At 45.7% G+C, this 15423-nt stretch overlaps 1 protein-coding gene across 2 annotated transcripts in view; it reads left to right on the forward strand.

Moving 5' to 3' along the window:
• Dock1 (dedicator of cytokinesis 1) overlaps nt 1-15423 on the forward strand; it is a 447303-nt gene that overhangs the window by 272917 nt on the left and 158963 nt on the right. For both annotated transcript variants that reach the window (XM_077105459.1, XM_077105460.1), the window contains exon 28: nt 9165-9266. In XM_077105459.1, coding sequence (XP_076961574.1) covers nt 9165-9266 — 102 coding nt within the window. The remainder of the gene's footprint in view (nt 1-9164; nt 9267-15423) is intronic.

Here is a 15423-nt window from a genome sequence, read left to right on the forward strand (position 1 = left end):
TACAGGAATGTGAGCAGGGTTACAGTGACCCTGCGCAGCTGCCTGCTGGACCTTCTGGGTACCGGGCTATGCCATATTAAACTCTACGAGACCTCCCTTGCCATAGGTTTGCATCCAGGTGTCAAGGAAGCCTCTTCTGTTGCCAGACCAACACTGCATCACAGACCCGTGACACATTATCTCATGAGAATGATTCTGCTACCTAGTGACAGCAGTATGACACCAGTGAAAATTAACAATGGTTCCCTAACATAATGTCTACTAAGGATGAAATTTTCCCATTGGCATTTTGTTAGAGCATCCAGGCCAGGGATCTTGCCACGTGTTTCTCTTCCCTTCCTCATGGTTGCATATTTTTGGCCAAAAATACCTCATAAGTGGCAGTGTGTGCTTAGCAGTCATCTCACCAGGAGGCCCACACCATCATCAGGAACTTGTGAGGCGGTATTTTCAGGTGGAGTGAGGGTCTTGGTCCTGAAAGACCTTTCCTTGCGTGGTTTCCATGTCCGTGAGGGATCTGCCTGGATCTGCCACTCCCTTAGGCCTGAAGCTGGTGGATTCTCGGCCTCCTCTTCCTCCCACTCCTTGGCTGGCAGGTTGCCCTTCCCACCCGTCCTGGCTGTATCTGTCTAGCCTCACTCCTGTGTTATGGTCCTTTGCCCATCCTGGCTGTGTGTCTGTCTAGCCTCACTCCATGTGCTGCCGTCTGCCTTGACACTCAGGCTGTCCCAGCGGCCCACGTGTGGTCAGGGGAGCCTCCTGCCTCTGCCTCCATGCATCTGGAAGGCGGGCTCCGTTTGTGTTCACCCCGGGGGGTTCTTTCTCATCCAGCCTGCCCCTGGAGCTCAGGGCTGCCCATTCATGGGACACATGCTATAAGCTGCTCTTGGCCTCACTCCACCCCAGTTTGAATCTTGCTTTCTGCTGTTTCTTATGACACGTGCAAGTCCCCTTTCCTCGGAATTGCAGGCTGTGATGAGGGCAGACCCAGATGACGGGAAGGGCACCAGCCCCCCGGGAGGTGCGTCCTCTGCTGTGCTTTGCAGGCTGCTGGAGGCATCCTGCTCCTGCACAGCAGTTCCTGGGGCCCCACAAACTGAGTCACCCTTCCATGTCAGGAGTTTTGAAAGTCAGGGTTCAGGTGTTTACTGCCCGGGTCACTCGGGTCTTAGCTAGTTTTAAGCAGAAGTGTGGTTGGGTGGTCTATTGTGATGTAGAGCTCTGGGACATATAGCCATAAACTTTGGGTGTCCATATAATGTATAAAAAGGGATTTCACAGTAAAGACCTTAAAGTAGATTATCTGTGTTCCCTTATATATTTGCCATGTATTTCAAAATATCTGCTCCCCTGTAATTCACTAATTCTTTTTTTTTTTTTTAGTTGTAGATGGACACAACACCGTTATTTTGTTTGTTTATTTTTATGTGATGCTGAGGATCCAACCCAATGCCTCACACGGGCTAGGCAAGTGCTCTACCATTGAGCCTCAGCCCCAGCCCCCCACTACTTGTTTTTAACACCTGGTATGTGACATTATTCATCCCTACGACATCACCAATGAGAATAGAATCAAGCACAATATGCTTTTATGATCCATATGTTCCATTTTACCTGTCACCTTTGACCTATATGCCTGATGCTAATGACGTCCTTCAGGTGCAGAAGTTGACTATGAAAGTGTGTAGACTTCTCAATTCCCTCTTCAGTAGGAGGGTGTGATGGCTGTGACTCTAGGTCCGTTATGTCGTATTTACTGATGCTGTGTAGCATGGGCTGAGACTTGGAGAATCCTAGACACTCTAAGGCTCTAATATCACCTGATTTATCGAGTTCATAAAAATAAAATGTAAAAATTACTGCTTTATTTTCTGTCTTTTGTAAGTACCGAATGAGCTATATTAAGAAGTTTTCTGCAGGACTGAGGTTGTAACTCAGTGGTAGAATGCTTGCCTTGCATGTGTGAGGCCCTGGGTTCAATTCTCAGCACCGGATATGAATAAAAACAAAGGTCCATTGACAACTAAAAAAACAACAACAAAAAATTGTATACAAAGTATGTATTCCTCATTATATCATGCAGTGTAATTTTTAAATTTCATCATTCACTCCTAATGTGAACAGGTGTTTAGATTATTATATTGAATGAGTGGCATATAATTATCATGGGTAACTTAACATCTAAATGCCCTGTTGGGGTCATGTCTTGTCAATGTCTTCCTGCAGTTACTGCTGCTGTAAAATTGACATTGATTTTGTTTTTAAAATTAGATTTATTTCCTTATAGTATCTGGAATTATATGAGATAATGGTATTTTGTGAATTCAACCAAGCACTCATTTTAAATTTAAGATGCAGGTTTAATTTGGGAGTTTAAAATAGCTAATAGGTGACATTAATGTAGTTGATCAACCATACTCTTTTCACCTTTGTGTAGCTTCTTTTTACAAACATTTCTCGAGCTACGGTTCTTTATAAAATAAGTAAATCACAGTATTTTGGAAATTAAATGAGTAAAAATTAGCCACACATTGAATAAAGACATTGTGGGGCTGAATTTATCTTTAGAGGAGAAAAGAGCCCTCCGGTGTTTTCCTGTTTGTACATTATATGAACAGCCACATACTCTGTGTGTTCACATGATGTACAAGCAGGAATTTCACAGTAAATATCTGATAACAGATTATCTGTGTTCCCTTATGTATTTGCCTCGTATTTCAAAACACCTGCCCTCCTGCAATCCCCTACTCCTTTTTAACACTGGGCGTGTGCTGTCATTCCTCCCTCCGAAGCCCACCCAACCTGGTTCTCATGGCGGGAAGGAGGAAGTTCAGATGATTGATGTGAGTAGAAACTCGTTTTTCCATGAACTTCAGTTTTAGCAAGAGAACCCATTTCAGCTTTTTAATGATGTCTTATGCTTAATAAAATATTTAATCAAAAACAGATGAAGTACTTTGTAAGGCGCAGCCGGGGCTCTTGATGTTCAGCGTGTGTGGCCGGCACCATCCTGTGTCTTTCTGCTGCCTGGCTCTCCTCTGCGTTTCTGAGATCCCCGCTCCTAGGCTCCCCCCTGCCTCTCTCAGTCCCAGCAGAGCTTTGAGGTAGCTTTAAGGAAATTCCGTATGCTATGAAAACATGAAGTGGGAAATTAAAACATTGGGGAAATACTGTTTCTTTTTTTTTTTCAACAAATACAAAATAAGAGAACAATTTTATTGGGATTATAGAATTGGAAAGGAATTTCCCAAGTCCTTTATTATCATGATGATGATTTTACAACTAAATAGTATGTTCCATTGCTTCCAAAGGCAAGTGGTTCTATTTGTCCTGAAAATCAGCTATTCCCAGTGCTACCTTCTCCATTGGCAATTCCCAAGGTGCAGTGGCCAAAGTCTTTTGGCTTTTCGTTTCCTTTTTCCTCTCTAGACTGTTTTGAATCACTGTTTCATCCCTGGTCCTCTCACCCAGGTACTGCTGACTCTCGGTGGCCTTTCGTTCTGAATATGCATCCCCTTACAACTGACACTATATCATTTAATTAATCAATTTTTATTTTTAAAAAATTTAAGTTTCTTGAGATATATCTAATGGAAAATTGAATTCATCTATTTATAGTGCACAATTTAATACTTTTTAGTACATTTGCCTAGTTGTTCATTAGCACAGTTAATTTTAGAACATTTGTATCACCCCGAAAGGGAACCTGGACCTTTGATCAGCCACTTCCCATTCTCCCCAGGCCCCCATCCCCCAGTTAATTATTAACCTACTTACTGTCTCAATAGGTTCGCCTTTTCTGGACATTCTTAGAAATGCAGCTACACATTATCCGGACTTCTGTGACTGGCTTGCCAGTTTATGCAAAGATTTCAGCTGGAATTTTTATAGGAAGTGTAAGAAATCTATAGATCAGTCTGGGAGCATTGTTCTCCCAGCAATATTGAGTCTTCTAATCCATGAACATAGGGCATCTTGCCATTGATTGAAACCGCCTTTAAATTCTTTCAACAATATTTTTGATATTAACAATATTCAATGTAAATTTTCTTTCATATTCCTAATTTATTATTTTTGATGATTTAGCGGAATTATCTTCTGAGACTCATTTTTGGATTGACCATTGGTAGTGTATAGGAAAATTGGTTGTTGTATTTTAGTCCTGTATTCTGAAACCTGATAAATGTAGATCTTTTATGATTTTGTAAAAATAGCTTTTAATCATCTTCTTATTTGTTCTTTCTTTCAGAGATTCCTGATTATTAGATATTTAATATATCTTCAATGAATTCTTTCTCTTTCTCTTTGAGTGTGTTGGTGATTTTGTTATATTTCTGGAGGATTTTATTAGTTTTTTTCCTTCCCAAACTTCTATTTTAATGTTTATTTCTGCTTACACACTTCAGATACTCTGATTTAAAATTGAGACTCCTTTATTTTTTCCTTTTTCTTTTTTATAACATGAGGTTCTTGTTTCATTGATATAATCTCATATATACAAAGGTAATAATTGCAATTCTTTAAATTCTCTTACATGCTCTGAATATTTTTTTTCTTTCCTCTGGTTTTATTTTTATTTATGAATGATCTGTGAACTTTGAACATGAGGCCCTGGTATCTGAATCAGACCTTCTGCCTCCCAGAGCTTATCCCACACCTTGAGGCTGGTGCCGCCTTACAAAGTGAGCCTACGAGGGAGGATGGCTGACTGTCAGAACCCAGTGGTCAGCATTACCGACTTGTTCTTTGGCTGGTCAGTTTCCCCTAAGACTAGTCTTGTGTTCTTGTTTAGTGTGTGACTGAGGTCAAAATGGGAGTTTGTCCTAACCTTCTTGCTGATATGCTGGGAGGTGGGCAGAGGAGAGAATGAGGCATTTGTTATAGGTTTGTTATCCCTAGGTATCTGCAAGCCAGCTTTTCTCTTTCGTTGTGTCAGGCACCCTCCGTGCCTTCTGCTTACAAGTGAGCGGGGGCCATTTGTCTTCTTCACATGCAGCCTTACTTTCGGAGTCAATCCCCCCCCCCCAATATTGTACATTAAACCCAGAGGCACTTTAACCCTGAGCTACACCCGCAGCCCTTTTTATTGTTTTAATCTTGAGATGGGGTCTCACATGTTGCTGAGGCTGGCCTGAACTTGTGATCCTCCTCCCTCAGCCTCCTGAGTCATTATATATTACAGGTGTGGCCCTCTGTGCCCAGCGACCAGTCCTCCACTTTGCAGCTTCAAGAGTTCCCTTGACTTCAGTTGCTTCTCCTCTCAGTTTCTTGGTCCTTCTCCATTTTTTTGTTCTTTCAATATCTTTTAATGTCATTAAAATGTTTCACTTTGTATGGTTAATATTTAATGATTGTACGATATTTCATTAAAACACTGTGGCACAATTACTTGATTTAATGATTAAAAATACAGGACACCCAGTTCAACTTGAACTTCAGGTGGACAATTTATTTCCAATGTATGTGGATCCCGTGCAAAGTTTCCAGTGCAGTGTTTGGGACATATTTATTTTTTGTTCTTTGTCTGAAATTCAATTGGAAGTGGGCATTCTGTATTTCATCCTGCAACCTACAAAGTTCCTATTACTTACACAATTTCTTCCCTTGAATACCTGGTATTTTCCGTGATGCAATGGACATCTTTGCACTTAAAATTTCCTATTTCCAATTGCTTTCTCTGGTGGGTTATTAGAAGTAGAATTATTGAAGAGATGAGTGTTTTCTCCAAGACTTTTCCAAGACTTTTGCCAAATCGCTTCTTAAAAAGGTTATAGCAATTTATGCTCCCACCAGCAGCGTATGAGAGTCCTCATTCCCTGTTCCCTTGCTACCATTATCATCACTTAAACACTTCTTTGCTATTTTGGCAGGCAAATAATGATATATCATTTTCATCTCTGATTACTAATGAGGCTCACATTTTTTGTTTATTAAGCATTCGATGTCCTGATTTTGAAATTTTCTGCAAGTGCATCCTGACTTCTCTGCCCTTACTTTGCATTGCTTTGAAGTCATAGGAATAGGTCTTGTTTTTACTTAGTTAATTATTTTTACTCAGGGGCTGGGGCTGGAGCCGGGTCCCCAGGCTCATGTACAGGACAGTTTCTGCACCATGGCTCACCCCCAGCCTACCTGCCAGTCTACCTGTCATTTAAAAATAAAGCCTCCCCATGACTACTAAGTGCATTTACAATAAATCCATTAAAACATTGAGGATACTAATGTTCTTCTGCATTTGCAGGATTCAAGATATCTTCTCACAGTTCTTCCCCATTTTTGTTCCTAACATATGACTGATCTCAAGCTCAGCTTCTGCACGCACTGGCTAACCCATGCTTAGCAACCACAGGGACGCTGTGCAGGCTTCTGCTGCATTCCTAGGGACAGTGGACTCCATGGCGTCAGCAATGCTTACCTTATGAGAGTACCCACGTGGGTACGTTGGCCTGGTGTGGTGGTGCACACCTGTAACCCCAGCAGCTCAGGAGGCTGAGGCCACAGGATCAGGAGTTCAAAGCTAGCCTCACCAACTTAACAAGGCCCTCTCCCAAAATTAAAAAAATACAAAGTGCTGGGGAGGAGGCTAGGTGACTAAGCACCCCTGAGTTCAATCCTCAGTGCCAAAAAAGTACCAATACCTGGAAGATGGAGCTCCATTTCCAACATGAGGGAGGTCTGTGGACTTCCAGAGGCGTTACCACTTTCCAAGTGAGGCCACAGGCACCAACGTAGAGAAGCGCTGAGATGGCAGAACGCCCTTCCTCTAGGAGAAGCAAGACCGAAGAGCACAGTGGCTGTTGGTGCATTTCCTGCATGTGCTGTGCTGGCAGGCCTCCTGTCGCCCGTGGTGGGGCCTGCCCTTCTGCCCTCACTGGGCCTTTCCAGCCCTGTCGGTGGGCGGCCTGCACAGGTACAGCCTGGCCGCATGTGCCTCCCCAGGCCTTGCTTTCTGGATGTTGTTGGTCTGACTTCATTTTTCACATCTGGCACCGCGTCGCTTCCCGCTCTTGGCCGTGCCTGGGTTCTCCAGCAGTGCCTGGCGGTCTGCTCTCTGGATCAAGCCTGTCCACGTCGCCCACAGGTCACTGGGCCTGACTCCAGAGGTGCTGACTCTTCTCCCTGGAGCTTCTCTGGGCACATGCCCTCAGCATCTCAAGACCTCCCAGGGGCCTCTTTTCTTTCTGCTTGTGACTTGGTATTTGAAGTTTTGCACTTTGGTTTGTACCTCTGGTCAAAGATAGCCATTCCACTGTGAGCGTCTCCATGGGTGAAGTGTGTTGGCATGCAGAGATTACTTCCAGCACTTTCCAGGCTCACCTGGATTGATACAGGTGTGTGTGTGCTCAGGAAAAGCTCCTCATCTCACAGGGAGGAGATTAGGTCACCAATGGTGTGTCAAAGTAGACTTTAGGGCACGGTCCTGAGGAGGCCTGAGCTTTCTTCATCTTCTCCTGACTGTCTACCTCCTGTTGGCTGTCAGCAGTAGCTTCAGATTTCTCAGAGAAAGAATTAATATGTACATGTGGATAAGAGGGAAAGAAATAAGCTCATCCAGAGAGCCCCCACCCTAGAGCCCTGGAATGCTGGTTTTACAGCCATTGTGGCCACTTCCTTTCCAGAGTGCAGCCTCTGAGCCTCAATCCCACAGCCTGTAGAATGGGTTCAGAGAGTCCACCCCATGCTGGAACAAGGTCCTGGTACTCACAGTCCTACACAGTGCTTGGTCCACATGCAGTCTCACAGTTGTCCAAAGGAGAGCATCTCATGAGCAGAAGGCAGGATACCAATGCAACTGTTCTTGAGCTCAGTGGGATGCCAAATATTTACAAATTTCAAAAGTTCATATCCATAAATAGACATTTTACCATTTTTACTAATTGTTCCTCCAATGCAAAACAAGTATTATCTAGCTCTTTCCCTGAACATCACCAACTTGGAACCTAAATCTCAGCAATTATCATCATTCACAAATTACATTTCTGGGCAACTGGAAGATACCATATCATCATTATTGTATTTGTTCGATTTGTATAATGCATCCTTCGAGGACTCGTTTGGAAGCGTGTGCATATACTATAGATACAAAAATGGATTGCAGAAAGTATTGGACTTTAATGTTTCACTGTGGAGTGCATATTCCCAATTAATAGAGCAGACACTTAGGCATTCGGATAGGTGGCTGGAAAAAGTTGGGTTGGTAAAAGAACACAATTTAGGCACTCATTTATTAGGGGAAAAATAGGGACATGTCATAAACTATGCCTTGCTCTATACTTGTTCTAAGCTTGTACTTGTTTAATGAGAGGAAATAAATGGTCTGTGTTTCTTAAAATGCCTTAATTTAGGCACACACACTTAAAAGTAAGGAAGACAATTCAGGGTCCTTAGCTCCCAACGTGGGAGTGGGGATTGCAGTGAGATGCCCCCCCGCATCAGTGAGGTACCCACCCGCGTACATGGGCACCTGCACACCCACAGTCACACCCTGGCTCACTCTTTGCTTTCTGCTCTGACTCTTTACTTTCTCCATGTCTTGATTTTATTTGCTGTTTTCTTCTTTCCTCGTCCTTCCCCTTTGCAGCCAGCTCTGTCTGGTATGAGAAATTTCCAACTCTCTCACTTGACATTCCGGTGAGCCCGCTTTCCTCGCACTGATCTTCCCCAGGAAGAGAATTGGACCATAACTCACTGTGGAGTCGGTGGCGATTGCCTCCAAATTGGCCAAGGGGGACACAGGCAGATTTTGAGCAATAAAAGACCTCTCTCTGCCATGGCCCAAGAGGAGGGGACATGCACACAGGGTGCCTGATGATGAGGGCAGCAAGTGCCAGGAAGGCACAAAACACAAGTGACCTTGATTTTTATCTTTTCTTTAATCTTTGCATATTTAATAGAAAAACAACTGAAGTTTGTCTTTCTAGCCTGGACAACCGCGTGTCAGGAGGCATTTAACGCAGTCAGGGAGAAAGAAATATATACTCCCCTTCCAAAAATCTCAAGGTTGAATTGGACCAGTCCTGTGCTCTCATCCTTGGGCAAGACCTGGCAGGATGCAGGGCCCGGCAGCCCCCTTGCCTCTCCTGGATGGCTTAGACGCCACACTGATAGCAACTCTCCTGACCTTGGCTCTCTCCTCTCTGATTCTATCTTCTGATCATTTGCAGGGGAACTTCGTGGCGTGCATGACAGCTATTTTACGACAAATGGAAGATTATCATTATGCTCACCTGATCAAGACTTTCGGGAAGATGAGGACTGATGTTGTGGTGGGTGTCCTTTCGTCCACTATTACATGCCTGTATGGTGTTGGTATTTCTATTTTACATAGATTTGTGCATAAGCATGTGCCTCTGAGTGATTGATGTATCACCAAAGCCTTGTTCCTCATAAGACCAGAGTCCTGACCTGCAGACTCGTGTCCACTGCTGACCTGGAGAACTCACCTCTTGTCTTCTTTGGTCCATCCTTTCATGAGCTTTGGGTTGGCAGCTGGAGGTGTTTCCTGCGATGACTGTCAACTTGGCTGGTCAATGCCTGACAGGCTTCCCAGTCTTAAGCTGCACACCATTGTTAATTAGCTCTGATCATGGATGCTCAACAACATTTCCCCAAATAACTCTCTAGTCACCCTCAGTGAAACTATGATGCAACTTAATTAGGAAAAGTATCATGGAGGGAGTTCATCACGACGGAGCCATCTCCCCAGTGACCTGAAAGTCCATTGCCATATGGCCGATATCCTGCAAGAAGCTGCAGCCAGTCCTGTTGGCAGAGCTTCCCATCAGACATCGACACAAGCTCCAGGATTCCACTCTTGGGATCAGCTCCTATAGACTACCCACAGGTTCCTGCACAGTACAGCAAACCTGCTGGGGTGTGCACAATGGGACTTGCTATGTGTGACATCCACCGGGTAAAGGGATGGGAAGAGGAGAATGATTTTATGATTTTTTTCTCCAAGAATTTTTTCTGGGACAATTTTTTAAAATTGTTGCCACAATAGGTAGGTAGATAGGTAGGTAGGTAGGTAGGTAGATAAAATTCTAAGTAGAATAAAAATGAACCTATCCCTCAACATCATAGCAATTTCCCTTACATAAAAATCGGGAAAGCATGCCTGTTTGCATGCATGTGTCTTTTGGTTTCCTTTGACTATTAACGAATAGTTTATAGTAGAGGCATATTCAAATATGGGATATATATCACATTTTATACTAGGATTCGTGTTAAATCATGGTATATTGAAATCAGATTTTGTATTTACAGCTTGTAGTGCCATAATTGAATCTTAAATGTGTTCATATATCCTGCTTTGGTCAATGAAAAGAATAGTTATAACTTGAAGCTCAATGAATAATTTCTTAGATAAAATTCCAGGCTAAATAATAACAGTTTTCAGAATGAGAAGAATTACCCATCCTGCAAAGTAAAGATTCCAGTTAATAATTTGTGCATTAGCAGAACAGTCACGGTCAAAACCCACACATGCAGACTGTTAAAACCATCTCATCTGAACTCCTAAATGGTGCTACTGATATGGGGGTCTGTGAATTGTGAAAAGTGATAATGACCCACAGTGTTTAAAAATTGCTGTAATTGATGAATTCCAAGCTAGTGCCCTCTCTCCTTCCTCGAGCCGAGACTCAGATATTTACTCCATGTTGTGGTCCTAATTTCCCAAGGGACATTTTTTTCCTTTTGGCACAACCAGTCAGAAAATCAATTATTTGCAGATGATTTCATTTCCATTATAAAATGGAATTTGTGATTTGTATATCTCAAATTCATACTTCAGGGATGGTAAACCTTTTTTATTGCTGTTAATCCATCAGAAACTTGGTAGAATCTGTTTCTATCCATTAACTTTAGGTAGAGGGTGTTTGACTCTTTTTCTACCCTAAAAGACAAAAGATAATTTTATGTGAACTAATTGGAAGGTATTTAGTATACCCACCTGAGACAGCCTCAGCCACCTTCTGGAGACTTCCTTCCTTCTGACAAGGGCTCCCCCAAGTCGGCAAGTCCAGTCCTTCTTTATGAGGTGAGTCATTCCCACACTAACCCATGGGTCACAGAGCTGTTGCTTTTACAGCCTCTCTGGTGGCCCTCTGATCCGAGGTAGTGTGAGGACAGAGCACACGGGAAAGACTGACCTAGAAAGGAAAAGGAATGGACACGGTCCACGCAGACCTCCCTTCCAGCGGGGCCAGTCCTGTCCTCAAGGATCTGAGCCCCTGACAAGTCTTCAGACCCTGCAGCAGACACACCCATTGACCCACAGTACTGCACCGTGTCCAAGTCTCAGCACCAGGAATGGAAGCAGACAGCTTGCCCAAGGCCTGCGTCGCCTGGCAGAGGGATGAGGTCGACTCTGGACCTTCCAAGGGAGACTGTCACCTTGCCTCTTGTCACAGATCCCCACTACATGGCTCTGGAAAAACAACTTGCTTATTTGCACCCTCACCGAGGACTCTTCCATGACCACACACATGGAGGTTACCCCCACCCCAACTGATTCTGTGACACTGTTTTCTGAGTTTCATGACTCAGTTCAATTCTGACACTGCCTGAAGCTAGTGCCTGACCCAGAGGTTCCAGGGCCAGTTTACGTCCACTTGGTGCTCCTGTCTCCCATACTGCTGACCAAGTATCTGTAAGTCTGGGGCTCCTACAACTGCCTCCCAGGGCTCGTAGTCATCTGGCCTTGTTCTCAGAACTCAGGAGGCACCAGGCTTATGTGCACTGTTCACTGTACAGGATACAACTGCCAACAGCCAACAGAAGCACCGCGAGAGCAAGGCACTGGACGGGGCTGCAGCAGAGGTACCCTCTCCAGGCCTCTCCTGCACCTCCAGCTCTTCAGCAGCTCAGAGTTCATCAGACAAGGCTGAAAGTTCTTCTAGCATAATCTCCAGCCCCCTCTCCAGGGTTGGTGGGTAGGGCTGGAAGTTCCAACTCTTTAGTCTCTCTGGTGATCAGCCCACTCATCCTGTCACCTCCTTGGCATAACTGAGGTCTGATCCAAGGGTCTCATTATGAATGTACTGCCAGTCTCGCCACTCGGCAAATTCTCAGGGGCTTTTGGTACTCTGTCCCAACAACCTGGCCATGACCATGTGTGTTTATTATTATACAGCACAGTGTCCTTTAGCAAATGGCTGTCGAGTGTCTGAGTGAAGAGAGAGGTGTCAGGACAGTGCAGGTAGAGGCAGTGTGTAGTGGGTAAAGTTGAGGGGGAGCAGGGCGAGGGACAGTGGGTGGTTGGCAGGACCCTGGGTCTAAATGACCTAATTATCTAGAGCTGCAGGTTCCTGTGGACTAGCTGGGCCTGGTCGACCTTTGGGTTCCCTTGGGAGGCAGAGAAGGCAGGCCTCTGAGCTTCAGCCAATTCCAAGCCCTCTCGATGGAGTCCTTTTCTCCCTTCACACAGCTTCATCCCACCCCCTGGGACCACCTGACACCTGTCCAGGTCTCCTCGGGTGGATGCAACCTCTCTCCATCACAGCCTCTCAGGGATCAGTCCCACTTGACCATCAGCCAAGACTGGAGTGGTCTGGGTTCGCACACTGCCTGTGCACTTATGGGGAACACGAAAGCAAGTGTGTTAGCAGGCAAGCGTCCGCCTAAGAAGTGTTCTCCTGCTGCGGCCCAGGAAACCTTGGAAGGACTCAGGTCCAGTGCAACAGCCGCCGACGGGTGATGTGCTCATCTCCTGCTATGTGTCCTGGAAGAGGAGCCGAGCTCTGGGCACCTGCTCCTTTATTCCTGGTGACCGTTCCCTATGAGTGTGGCCCTGTGAAGGCCCTCTACCCTGCACCTGAACCCGGGGCATGCGGAATCCTTCATGGTAAATTCTCTCCGTGGCCGGTCACTGGTGAGTGGCCTTGCATCTGCACAGGGTAGGATCATGGCAGGAACTGCCCAGCTCTTGTGGCTCATGGTCTATCACAGCCAAACAGAATCCTTCCCGTTAACCAAAATTATCTCTGCTCTGAAAGGATGGTCCTGACCATGGGGCAGATCAGAGTGAAGCAGGGACAGTGGTGGAGGCATTGGCACAGTGGGTGAGGGGACAGTGTGGGGGCAGTGCTGGGGAAAGAGGGTCCCTGGGAGCGCCTGAAGGGGAGGAGGCGGCAGGCCACAGCAGATCTCCTCCTAAGCAGCGTGAAGACCTTTGTCTTCTTTGCCTCCTTGTTTTCTGTTTTTCATGGCTGTTTTCCCACTGTTTCGGAATCATTGTAAAAGCGTGATTGTTTGAACGAACCTTTTATACTGAGATCACTGCAGCGTCACTGGCGGGGTTCTGTGTGCCCTTCCCCTGGTTCCTCTGACAGAGACGCCTTGCAAAACTGTGGTACAATGTGGCAACCAGGATTTTGACGTGGATGCCACCCCCTCGCCCTTCTCGGATCTCCCCAGCAACTCCTGTACTCTTTGCCCTAATGAGGTGGAACCATGTTTTCAAATATTCCAAAAAGCTGAGGGCACAGTGCAGCAAGAGCAGGTTCCCGTCACCCGAGTCCCTCCACTGCCAGCTCTGTACACAGTGTCGCTTCTATGCATCCCCAAGAGTCTCTGTCTATACAACAAGTCCCCCGAGAACTGAGAGCTGTCAGGATGCTTCTCCCAAGGGGAGTGAGGGGCCGGCGGCCGTCACGCGGCTCTTCAGAAAGAGACAGCTGTCTCTTATCCCAGGGGACTCGGGCTTCCTCCGTCCTTCCCGACTGCGTTCACGAGGGGCTCCCTCAAGTCAGGATCCAATGCAGACTCATCTGTCTAGTTTGGTTGTGTCTCTTTATGCTCTTTCTCCTTCTATAATAAACCCAGTACCTTTGTTTCTCTTCTCTTCCCGGTGTTGCTTTTTGAGTTTTGAGCATGCCAAGCCCAGTCTTTGGAAGCCGAACCCATTCTAGATTTGTTGAGATCTGCCTTGTAGTACCTTTCAACCAGCTTGTCTGGCTTTCCTCGCCACGTCCCAGTCTGTCCTGCAGACCGAAAGCTTTGCCTAAAATTCAAGCTCCATCTTTTGGCAAGAGTGTTTAAGAGTTGGTGTTGAAAGTTGGTGTTGTTACGTCCCTCAGGACATTGGGAGGGCACGCTGAGGACCCACAGTGGCGAAGATACTTGGTTAAAAGAGCACCACCAACGTCCCCATTGCACGCACACATCTCCCCTTTGCAATTATCAAGAAAGCTTTTGGATGGGACTGAAATCCACCAAAAGTCAACATCTATCCTGTTGCCAATAATCTTTCATCAGATTGGTTGAAAATATACTGATGCCCCTCGTCTATAACCATCACCCTTTGGCAGAGCAAAATGGTCATTTCCTTGTTCTGAATATCAAGATGGTTTAGTCCAAGAGCACTGGGAAGCCACTGCAGAGGAGGCGTAGTGCAGGATCAGGAGTGTGCTGGCACCTTGATCAGATTCATAATTAAAAAGGTCACTCTGAATGAAGTGCATGTCAAAGGGCCAAAGATGGACACAGGTAGATGGGCCAGCATCCCCCTGCCACAGTCCAGGTGTGAGAGGATGACTCTTTGGCATAGCTTGTGTTTTAGAAATGGAGAGAAGCAGATGGCTTTAGGCTAAGAAGAATTCGCCTCTGAAATGCACTAATGATTATTGTTAGAGCTGCCCACTTATTATCTAGGACACCCCATGAATAATCAAACTGCAAAGTGCAAAGGGAATAAATCAGGGTTTAAAGATGAACCTTTCACAGGACATCCCTTGTTGACTTGGGGACCTCAGGTTCACAGGCTGCTGAGCCTCACAGCCCTGCCTGGGCAGCTGCAGCTGCTTGGACCACCATGGCTAGTGAATTATGCAGAGCCACAAGGAAGCCTTGCAGAACCTCGTCTCCCACTCTCGGCAGCGTTCTGTTTGTTCAGCAAAGTCCCAAAATTTAACAGCTGAGCCATGCTAATGAAGTATGGGACTGTGTCTCCGAGAGAAGAAAAGGAGCTGGGAAAAGATGCTTCTCTTCCAGAATAATAAGAACCAGACCCTGCATCTCAATTATCAGGCTTCGAGGAGCGATCACAAGGAAGCCAGCAAATTCCTGCAAACGGAGGGGCGGCTGAGTTACAGCACTTAGCCAGCAGAACGTGCAACCTGGGCATCAGAATGGGGGAATCTTGACAAAGTGGGGAAGCCGCACGAAATGTGAATTTCAGTGATTTAACTGGGGAAAGAAGCCAGCTGTGCACCAGGGGACACCTGGAGTGCTCCCACCCTGAGGTTTGGCGGTTGCAGGCCTCACAGGCAGAGTTTGGAACCCATCTGCACTGACTTTCCCTCCTGGCCTAGAGGTCTCCCTTGTCAGGAGGTGGCCACTGTCACTCCCTGAGTCTTATTCATGGTTGGGTGCACCAAAGCCCTCCACAAAATAGACGTGCGTTGCAGGAACCTGGCATGG

Source organism: Callospermophilus lateralis, chromosome 15 (genome assembly GCF_048772815.1).
Source record: "Callospermophilus lateralis isolate mCalLat2 chromosome 15, mCalLat2.hap1, whole genome shotgun sequence".
Lineage (NCBI taxonomy): Eukaryota > Metazoa > Chordata > Mammalia > Rodentia > Sciuridae > Callospermophilus > Callospermophilus lateralis.